The 11,984-nt window shown below is 28.5% G+C and overlaps 2 protein-coding genes across 2 annotated transcripts; both read right to left on the bottom strand.

Moving 5' to 3' along the window:
* Positions 1–222: 222 nt before the first annotated feature.
* Positions 223–2,464, bottom strand: LOC140182919 (uncharacterized). Its single transcript, XM_072230891.1, has 5 exons — positions 2,168–2,464; positions 1,531–1,800; positions 1,093–1,335; positions 585–641; positions 223–294 (listed from the first exon to the last, which is right to left on the bottom strand). Exons 1-5 carry the CDS (start codon positions 2,462–2,464, stop codon positions 223–225), a joined length of 939 nt encoding a protein of 312 aa, XP_072086992.1.
* Positions 2,465–6,260: 3,796 nt separating this feature from the next.
* On the bottom strand, positions 6,261–6,758 carry LOC112783975 (pathogenesis-related protein 1-like). Its single transcript, XM_025827066.1, has one exon. It carries the CDS (start codon positions 6,756–6,758, stop codon positions 6,261–6,263), a length of 498 nt encoding a protein of 165 aa, XP_025682851.1.
* Positions 6,759–11,984: the final 5,226 nt, after the last annotated feature.

Raw genomic sequence — 11,984 nt, 5'->3', positions numbered from 1 at the left:
TTCAACTTAACTTACTCTTTTTGTTGCAGAAATTTTTTTATTTGAAAAAGGAATGCCTTTTTTAGATCCTAACGCAAGGGATCGTTATTCTACTTTTTGGTTTGCATTTACGGTTAGAAAAATCTTGGAAAGGACTTAACCTCATCAACACGTTCTACATATCCACTTATTTTTTCATCTCTGATCTCTTCCAACGCCTAAATCAACAACAACAACCTGCCCCTACTCCAATCTGTCAGTCACTCCAAACTCCTTCTTATTAGCTTCTCCAATTCTTCGCCCTAAATCATCCTCCTGTATTTGTGCAACCAACCACCCGGTGTACGTTAACAACACATATCATTGCATCACATACCAAAGTCACTCACATTCTTTTTATTTTTTCCAAGAAAGAAAACCTCTACTTGAAACAAAATGTAAATAAATAAATGCAGAAAAAAGGAACTTTGACCTCATTAAATCACATGAAAAAGTTGTAACTAACACCTAGATATTTTCTCCTAACCATCCAATAAAATATAAATATTATCTAAAAAAATTCATATAACTATATTAGATTTGCCGAAGTTCCTATGACTACTTACATATTCAAATATGCTAATGGGTACCAAAAACTTAGAAATGAAGTCCAACAGTTTCTTCTACAAAAATTAACAAATGTTATTAGTATGATATAGCAAACTATGGAAAGAAAGTGAAAATAATAAAAAAAGGGACACTTTTGGTAGAACTAAGAAGTTGGGATGGGATTTTAACGAAAGAATATTTCAAGCTTCTTCACTCTTTGCTTCACAAACTTTGTTCACAAATAACTCAAAAATGAAATTTGGTTCACCTCTGTGCAGGGGCGGAGCTAGGCTAACTATTTAGGGGGGGGGGGGCAGTGTTATATTTTATATTACTATTTCTATTGATAAAATTAAAATATATATATATATAATCTCAATCAAAGTAAGACAATAATATATAAAAATTACTACTTACAGTTTTGTATCATGAAAAGGCTATTCGACGTTTTTTTCTATTTTCAAAATCATCTATAATTGAATTTGTGTCAAAAATAGCTGCTAATTCTTTTTCTATATAGATGACCAAATTGTCTGCAAGAAATTCATCAGCCATCTTACTTTGGAGTCTTGTCTTAACAATTTTTATTGCTGAAAAAGCTCTTTCTGTTGTTGCTATAGACACTGGTAGAGTCAAAACAAGACGTATTAATCTATCAACCATGTGATAAGTTCTTGATTTTCCCGTTTCTTGCAACTTGTTGCACAATTCAGAAAGTGTACCAATGCCTTTCAAATGATTTGGTATATCATGCTGATAATGTTGCAACTAAGATTTCAAAATATTTAGCTCATTAGAAGAAAAGTCAAGGGGATAAAACTTCACTGCTAACTTGCTAATTTCTTCAATATTAAATGATTTGAAATTGTCCTTAGGATCCAAAGCACAACTCAAAGTCAAAAGCTCTATTGTTTGCTCATTAAATCTACTATTCAACTCTTGTATTTGAGAGTCAATTGTTACCAAGAATACATCTATTCGATAATGATGCTCAACTGTCACACTTGGTTGACGAGATCGACCTCTTCCAAAAACATATTGTGCACTCATATTAGGGACTTCAATTTCATGTTTTTCATAAAAATCTTTAACATTTGCAAGAAAATTGCACCATCCACCATCTCTTAATTGTTGAAGAAGTAACTTTGATGTAGAAACAATATGCATTGCATTAAGAATCTTGAGATTGTTGTTGCAGTGCTTGGCAAAGAACATTAGTGATTTCCATAATCTCTTTCATCAAGTGCAAAGTGAAAACAAATTCAAATAACAATAATATTTTACTAACACCATAAGCCTCACCTCTTTGTGCATAAGTTGTCCCGTCTTCAATGATATTATTGAGAACAATATTGGTAGCAGTAAACATTTTTACCAAACTGCAAATAGAATTAAAGTGAGAGCTCCATCGAGTATCCCCAACTCTTTGTAAAGTGCTTATTTGATTCGCACATTTGCCTGTTTCTAATTCATTTTGAGCAACCAAGTTTGCATTTTCATTTGTTTGAGCTTCTTGTAATTGATCATGTCTTTTTGAAGAAGCACTAACAATAGTGACAATAGAGTTTAATTGGGTAAAAAATTCATGAATTTGAAGTACCTCTCTTGAAGCTGCCACCAATGCTAATTGTAACCTATGAGCAAAACAATGCACATAGTATGCTTGTGGAGAATCTTTAAGAAACAAAGCTTGCAAACCATTCCACTCATCCCGTATGTTGCTAGCACCATCATACCCTTGACCCCTAATATTTTCAACTTGGAGATTATAATGAGAAAGGACAGAAATCAATTCTTTTTTTAAAGTTGTTGCACAAGTATCAGTGACATGCACAACATCAAAGAATCTCTCTTTAACAAAACCATCTAGAGTAACAAATCTCAAAACAATGGCCATTTTGCTCCTTTTTAGATTCATCTCTAGCTTCATCAACAATAATACAAAATTTAGCATCTCCAATCTCTTCTCTAATTGAATTTCTCACCTTAGTAGCAAGAATATGTAGAATTTTTTTTGGACATCATTTGAAGTATACTTAGCATTTTTTGGAGCATTTTCCAAAACATTTTTTTTCACTCTTTCATTGTAAGATCCCAAAAATTTCAACATTTCCAAAAAGTTACCTCTGTTGCTTGAACTTTGGCTTTCATCATGTCCTCTGTATGCACAACCTTGAAATGTCAACCATCTAATGCAATCTATAGATGCTCCTAGTCGAATTCGATTCTTTTCAATCTCTTCTGATGTTTGCTTATGAAGAAGTCTGTCAATATGTTGTGATTGTTTCATCAAATCATCACATGATTTCAGCGCCTTATGATGGAATGAGTTAGGACCTTTGCCAATGTGATTCAAAAGAGCACATTCTTTTCCACTATTTACTTTCTTCCAATTCCTGAAACCATTCTCAATAAAAGCATTTGAATCCGTATTGATTGAAGGTTCCTTAGCAAAAAGAAAGCACGGAAAATAATATATAGCATCATCTTCTATAGAATATTCTAACCAAGATGGGAACAATTTAAACCATGAAGCTTGAAAGCGACGATTACTTTTATCACCAGAAAATAGATAATTATCAAGAATTGGTTGATTTGGCCCAACTTTAATATAAGTCCGACGGATTTCATCTCTTTTATTTGGAGGAAACTTCCAAATCATTGGTCGCATTCCAGGATCTCTTTCCAAACGAAAAACATCTAGTTGATTTGGAAGAAGTCGTGGACGCTTTGAGCTATTCAATGAAGAACTTGAAGTAATGAAATTTGATGACCCCTCAAGTATTGGAGTAGTAATAGTAGAAGCATCTTCATTCTCTTGATCTTTTTTTTTTAAAAATGTATCAATGATTTTGAACTTACTCATAATTCAAATGGCCAAATAAGTTCCTATAATTAAAAATATATTTAGCAAAAAGTGTAAATTACAGTCTAAATCTTTATAAAATATAAAAATTATATTTCAATTTAAAATAAAATATTAAAATTCAGAACAATAATACTAACATCCCAGTATAAATAATATAAAATTGTAATTAAATAGTTAACTAATAAAAAAAACTAAATATACAAACTAACATATAATAACATAAACTTAATTAACAAATAATAATAAATTAACTAATTAAGTAAATAACTAAATATATAAAAAAGAATAAAAATAGAACCTTTTTTGAGAAAGAAGAGTGAAAAATCACTTGTTAAACTATTATCTTTTTTTTTAATCTGCAAAAAACAAAAAAAATAAGAGTCAAAGAGGTAAAACTGTAAAAGATAAGAAGATTAAAGAGATAAAGAAGAAGAAGAATAGGAAAAGTTGTTATCTAAAATTTTAGAAAGCCAAAGCGAGAAGAGAGAGAGGAAGAGACTGGTTGTATGCTGGGAAATAAAAAAAGGGGATGGGGAAACTGACGTTGGGAAATAAAAAAAAGGGATAGGGGTTGGGAAATAAAAAAAGGATAGGGAATGGGCTATTGGGCTGGATTTTTTTGTAGAAATTAAAAGGAGGTTGGAAAAGATAGAACAAAAAGAGGGGGAAGGGCTGGGAAATAAAGAAAGGGGGACCAGACTAATTTTTTTTTTAAAATAAAAACTAAAATTTTGGGGGGCCATTGCCCCCCTTTACTTATATGTACCTGCGCTCCTGCCTCTGTGTAATACAATTCTACAAATCAGATAAATACACAACAAATAAAAGAATTCTTAAAAGCCATTTTAAATTCTTTATTCATATGGTTACTACTCCTAATAGCTAACACATAAAAGGATTGCTTCACACATTTACAATGCTAATAATAATAACAACGACATCGTTAACAAAAGCAACATTGGACAAAAAAGAGAAGAATAGAATTAAACCCTATATCATTGTGAGATCTTGGCCCCAAAACAACAATTTCATTTTCTACCTGTCTCAAGCTACCCTTCATGTCAATCACATTTATAAAAATATGAAACGATTAGGATGTTTCAAAATTAAAACAAAACGATTGAATGACGTAACTATACAATTAATTGAGTTTGCACTTACCTCAGAATTCACCAAACAAATCCTAGCTTTGTGATGACTCACCCGCCTCCATCATCTGACATGGTAATAATGAAGCTCCATGTTTGAGTGTGCAATTTTGTGGGTGTCTCAAGAAAACAACAGTTTCATAATGAATATACTTATATTCAGGTAAACACAAGTTATTATATTCAGCTAGATATCCTACACTCATTTCCGATGATTAAAAAAAAAAGATCTGCAAAGTTCAGTTCAATAAAATTTTAAAGGATTAATTTTAATGACGATGTTATGCCAACAAACTTAAATGGCACACTTGAAACTCAAGTCTAGGGACAGATTTTGACATATAATATAGTAGTAACACCCCACTTTAGAATAGATAAATAACAACAGAAACAGTGTGCATATGGACGAAGAAGAAGCAAGAAAGAATCTTTTCCTGCTTTTAGGCACGTGACGTGAAGCAGATTCCATCGCCGTTCCATTTTTTCGATAGCTAGTTCTTCAATTTTTGTTTCTTGCTGCGGCAAAAGGTTTTGAAGATCCTTGTTCTCGTGCTCTTCATTGTACACCTGAGGCTTCGCACGGTCCTCGATTCCAAGATTCCAATGATCCCCAAATTCATATTTCCTCAAACTCTGTTATGTGCTTTGTTTGTTGCTAGAACAGCAAAACATGAATCTTAATAAGAACATAAATACATAGTTTAATAAGAATACATGTAAATGAACACTGTTAAGAAAATGTAAAAGTCTTAAAAAATAAAAAAAATTACCATAATTTTAGCAAGATGTAAGACTCTGTTTTCAATTAATCACTCCTTGAGGCCATAAATGTAAGCTATTAGTTCAAGAAAAAATAAGGCTACCGTTGGTGAGAGAAAGAGGAAGAGGAGGAGTGGACATTATTGATGAGCTCTTTAATGGGGCTCTTTTATCTCTTTAAGTGCCAATGCTGACAATGAACCTTGCAGATTTTCTGGCTAGCTTCTGCTCCTTTCACAGCTGACCAGTGGTGACAAAGAAAGGCTTCATCTGCGCCCCATAGGCGATGACATTTGCAACTTCTAGCTCTATTTTGATGAGCGAATGCCCAGCCGTCTCTCGTGACTTGGAACACAATTTCCGAATGCTGAGATGAAGATAAAAATGAGGAGGACAATTAGAGAAGAGAGAAAAAGAGAAAGAATGTCGAAGGGATTAGAGTGATTCTTATTTTTGTGGATAAAGGAGAGAGAAAGCCATAAATAGTGTGCTCAAAATTTGAAAAAGGATTGAAATTTAAAAATTTTTGAAGAATTGCGCCCAAAATTTGCCATCGATCCCGTTCAAATTATTGCAGTATGCTCAATTACCTTTTCATTGCGTGAAGAATCATTGTGCAAAACAACACTACATCCTTCATTCAGCTAGAAAGGTTTGGGAACACCCATCACTTTCTTAGAAACTATCTAACAGTACCAAATAGTATGTTATTTTACTGTTTGACTAGTTAATTATTATATATTTATAGATTATAGATTAAAGATAAGAAGCAGCAGCACAAATTAAAGTAGCTAAATAGGAAAAGGGGAGTAATCACAATCAAATGTTATATAATGATTAATACTTCTCCCTCCACCCATGATTAAATAAGCGACATAATATATATTATAAATAAAAAAGTACATATTTATTTTTATTTAATAAGGTCTCTGCCCAATGTAATTGCCAGGAGGATCATAGTTGCAAGTAATGAAAGTGCCTCCATTATTGTCGCAAATCACTTTGGCACAACCAACGCGCAATGTGTTTTTCCAAACCACTTGAGTATAATGACCACACATTTGATTATCAGCACATGAGTTTGACATGTAATCAAAGTATGCCTTTTCGTCTACCCATAATTTCACACCATCTACACCTGAAAAATCATTACTGCTACTCCATGCAAGGTTCTCTCCATAAGGGCCATGTGAATGGATCAGCTGGCAATCTTTTCGCCGTTGATTGGCATAGTTTTGTGCATATGCTGCAACAGAATCGTCCCAAATCAAACTTGGTTCTCCCACTTCTGATCTTGCTACATTGTGTGCATCAACATAGTCTTTTGGTGAATCATGAGCATATACATAACCCATAATGCATAATAATGAACCTAAGATAGTGATAGGAGAAAATGAAATCTTGCATGTTTTCATGTTCTCTTATGCAATTGTGATTTTTGTTTGTTTGTTTGTAATGTATGTATTAATGTGTTTGATGAGAATTGTTAAGGTTATAGCGAGGTATTTATAAGAATCAATCTTTACTTGGAAAAGTAAGTTGTTGTAGTTGTTTCAAAAGATTACCGGATCCATAACAATGAAAACAAGTAATGGATGATTTGTTTTCAATATTTTGTTACACGGTTGAATTAACTTTGTTATAAATTAAAATCATGATTCAACAAAAACGATTCTATCATATGATAACGCATGTCTTGTTAAGTAGTATCCTAAGTATAGAAGAAAAAGATTAACATCATAATTAATTAAGAAGAGAAGCTAGGCTGAGTTTCTATGTAGCAGTTCGAAGATGAAGCAATTTTTGTAAAATTATAGGATGACTAAAAGTGTAGAAAATAATTTTTGAGCCTCTTTTAATATTTTATTATCGATGTCAAATTAACATTTTTGCAAAAGCTATGACGACTCAACAAGTCTTTGAAACTATATATAAAGATTCTATTCGTGATAACATATTATTGAGTTGCAAATTAACATTCTTATATGTCACCAAAGTACTTATTCTAAAAAATTAAATTGATAAGACGGTAATATTAATTATTATATCTCTAACATAAACGTGTCCAACAAAACATATAAGAAAGATTACATGAAAAAATTTCCACGAACAACACGGGCTCACAACTTATACCCAAATCCTTACATATTTGCACTAATAATTAAAGCCTCACAATATATATTACTCCAGCATAGACCATAAGATATTGGTACTTATTAATTAGTAGATAAATATTATCCAACTCTTTTTAAATTAGAAGATAAATTATTTTTTGTGATATATCTTCTTATTATTAATTGAAATAAAATTAATTGACTTATCATAATTAACTTTAACTTTAATCTAATCTAAATTTTATTAATTTAATTAATTAATCATAATGTAACTTTTTTTTTGCAAATTATAAAAATTATTAAAAAATTAATTTTATAATTTTTTATTTTTTTTAAATTATACATTTATTAATCAATTTCAATCGCAAAATAAAAAATCTCAAAAGACAAAGAATAAATAAAAAAATTCAAGAAGCACAAAAATTTTAAATTTTTTAAATTTGCTCTCTCTTGCTTTCTTAAATTTTAAAAAAAAAATAATAAAATATAAAATAGAATTTCTCTAATTATTTTTATAATTTGTAAAAAAATTATATCATAATTAGTTGATTAGGTTAACAAAATTTAGGTAAAATTAAAAAAAATTATATTATAGTTAAAAATCATTAGAAAATTAAAATTTTATTTTATATTTTTTTTCAAAAACTTTAAGAAAGCAAAAGAGAGAAAATTTTGAAAATTTTAAATTTTATGTGCCTCTTGATTTTTTTTATTTATTCTTTGTTTTTTGAGATTTTTTGAGATTTTTTATATGTTGTGATTGAAATTGATCAATAAATATATAATTTGAAAAAAATAAAAAATTAAACTTTTTTAAATAATTTTTATAATTTGTAAAACAAAGTTATATCATGATGAATTAATTAAATTAACAAAATTTAAGTTAGATTAAAAATTAAAATTAATCATGATAAGTCAATTTATTTAATTTTATTTAATAATAAGAAGACATATTTTAAGGATAATTTATCCTCTAATTTAGAGAGGATCGAATATAATTCACCTAATTAGTATGGTCGTTTACCAGGAAAATTTTCTGGAGGGTTATAGTTACAAGAAACTATGTAGGCTCCATTGCTGCATTGGACCCTAGCGCAATCAACATGAGTAGCGTCACCCCCAAACAACCTGCATATAGTGACGACAAATACCCCCAATTCATGAGTATTGTTTCTGTGCCATCCATGCGTTCACAGCTTGTGCTCCAGTAAACTCTCTTAATCGTCCCGTTGCTATAACACCACTCGCCATGTTCTCACCAAAAGGACCATTTGATCGAATCGGCATGCAATGCTTAATTTGCTTACCCAAGTGCAGCTATGCATATAATTCTAGTCTCTTGTCCCATTTCAGTGGTTTAACCCTAACTTTTACATGCGCTGTGTTGTGAGTTTTAAGATAATTTATTGGAGAATTTTGAGCTGATAAACACCAAGGGAGTACACCCATTAAACTTATTATTAGCCACACTAATAATAATATCTTCATTTTTAATATTGTTCTCTGATTGCAAAAATTAAAGGCGATTGTGTTATTTGTCTAGTATATGATTGGTATTTATAAGATAATTATTGGCCTAAATATTACATCAAGGGACAACAATTTCAAAGCTTGTCTGATGTGCACCTGGAAGGTAACCAGGGAGTATATATATATATATATTAAAATTACTTTTAAAATAAATTATTAATATATTTATGTATAAATATATGTGTGATTTAATTTATTTTTAATGTGTATTTATATTTTAATATATATTTTATACTTATAAATAATTTTAGTAATTAATTTTAGTATATACATAAAATAATTAATATAGTAATACACTTGAATGGATGCATATATTTAATTTACTTGAGGACAAAAAAGAGAATATTTGTGCCATTCTGTATGTAGCATGCTCCATTCTCATCCTCCAGTGAGTATTGAATCTCGAAAGAGATGGTTAAGAGACACAGACCCTCATCCATCTGTGCCAACTTGCGTTGGTTATGGCACACTATAATTAATAAGAGATATTTTGCAATATAATTAATATATAACACGGTAATTAAAAATTCTAAATTTAAAATTTGAATGAAATATTAACAAATATTTTAATTGGATAGTTGGATTAAGAAAAAATTTAAAATAATATTATTAAAATACGTTAGTGTAACCGTTTTAAGACATTAGTAACCATATGTTCAAATAATATTAATATCTCATTCAATTTAAATAATAATAAAATATATTAAATTTTTTAATTAGTCTAAATTAAATTATTAATATTTTTTTATTATTTTAACAAATTATATTTGTATGTATGTCTATAAAAAATATATTTTTATATTTTTAAATACTCATGTCTCGTTTACAACTTAAAATTTATGTCTTGTAAACAAAATATATTCATAACTAATTCATTTACATTGTAAACGAAATAAATAATAGGATATAAATTTATAAATTATATCCAAATTATCTATATCAGTAACTAAAACGTTTAAATTATTTATTTAAAAGAATTCGTTATTAATTTTTTATTACTACTTTATAATTACAAATTATTAATTCAATATTCATGTCACCAAATAATTGATTGATTTATTTAAATTTTGTACTAATTGACCGTAAAGTAGATAATATTCAATTGACAACTAATCATAATAAATAAAAATGATTAGAGAAAAAAGTGTTATTTAGACATCTCGTAAAAGAAAAAATTATTATTTTTTATTTATTTTTATTCAGTATGATTAGTTGTCGATTAAATGTTATTTACTTTACAGTCAATTAGTACAAAAATTTAAATAAATAAATCCATTATTTGGTGACATGAATATTGAATTAATAATTTATAATTATAAAGTAGTAATGAAAAATTAATAACGGATTCTTTTAAATAAATAATTTAAACATTTTAGTTACTGGTATAGATAATTTAGATATAATTTACGAATTTATATTTTATTAGTTATTTCGTTTACAATGTAAATGAATTAATTATGAGTATATTTTATTTACAGTGTAAATAAGATAAGACATAAATTTTAAGTAAATAAAATAGGTACACTCGTGATATGCTATTTACACTATAAACGAGATATAAATATTTAAAAATATAAAAATATATTTTTTATAGGCATACAAATATAATTTGTCAAAATAATCAAAAGATATTAATAATTTGATTTGAACAGATTTAAAAAATAAAAATTAATATATTTTGTTATTATTTAAATTGAATGAGATATTAATATTATTTAAACATGCAATTACTAATATCTTAAAACGGTTATACTAACGTATTTTAATATAGTATTTTAATAATATTATTTTGAATCTTTTCTTAATCCAACCATCCAATTAAAATATTTGTTAATATTTCATTTAAATTTTAAATTTAGAATTTTTAATTACCGTGTTATATATTAATTATATTACAAAATATCTCTTATTAGTTATAGTGTGCCATTTATGATATATCCATCTACCTATCAATAAATTCTCACTATCAATCATATAAAAATTCGTATATGTTTTAACAAATTTTTATTAACACTTAATTAAACGCATCAAAAATGCAAAAACGAAAAAAAAAAAAGCCGTAATAGTACTTTATTACACACACTCCTTTTAGCCAACCATGCCAAACCCTTCTCATCATTTCTATTTCACAAATTTTAAGATAAATTTAGAGTGGTTCTTCAACCCACTACTAAATTTGAGGAGAGATATGAATAAATATAAAGGATTAACTAGTTTATATTGGTACTTCACTATATATATTGTATTACTTTATTATTAAATACTGTAGTTACAATTTCAATGAATAAGATTTAATTTTACCTTTTCGCTTTCACTTCCACTTCCACGTTTCATCCTTTCACTATTTTCATCTTTCACGTTTCAAATCTCTTTCTCCTTTTCAATTTTACTTTCTGTATCAATGCATGAGAACACAGTCATACTTTCAATTTCTTACTCTATCTCAATTGCTATTACATGCGTTACTTTAAGATCATGCCACAGACTACATCCCATAGTGATTTTGGTAGACAGTATCACTGAATCTCCCTAATTAATTATGAGAGCATTGAAATGATATATCCAAAAAGATCTAATTATTTAAGTAAAACCAATGAGGCTCTGTCCTTTCACATTGAAGGCATGCTGTGACGACCCACCCAATCAGAGTCTCAAATACTTCATTTATGGTGAGCAATCAAGTAAAACTAACGGACTTGGACTTGTTCACTAAAGTTTCGTTTGGTTAATGTATAAGATGAGATATAGACATAAAGACACAGATATTAAAGACATAAACATAAAATATTTGTGTTTATGTATTATGTTTGATAAAAATAATGAACAAAACACAAATATTTGAAAAAGACTGAATTATCCTTCATTTAACCACAATTTTATCAACACCACTGCACACCTATCACTTCAAACGCTACATGTCATTACCTTTAAATTTTTATTTCTTTTCATATTTTTTCTTCTAATATCATCTCAAATTATCATTCAAATATTAAATAT

The sequence above is a fragment of the Arachis hypogaea genome, chromosome 20 (genome assembly GCF_003086295.3).
Source record: "Arachis hypogaea cultivar Tifrunner chromosome 20, arahy.Tifrunner.gnm2.J5K5, whole genome shotgun sequence".
Classification (NCBI taxonomy): domain Eukaryota; kingdom Viridiplantae; phylum Streptophyta; class Magnoliopsida; order Fabales; family Fabaceae; genus Arachis; species Arachis hypogaea.
The sequence above is the reverse complement of the archived record's forward strand: the minus strand, read 5'-3'. Positions and strand labels throughout refer to the sequence as shown.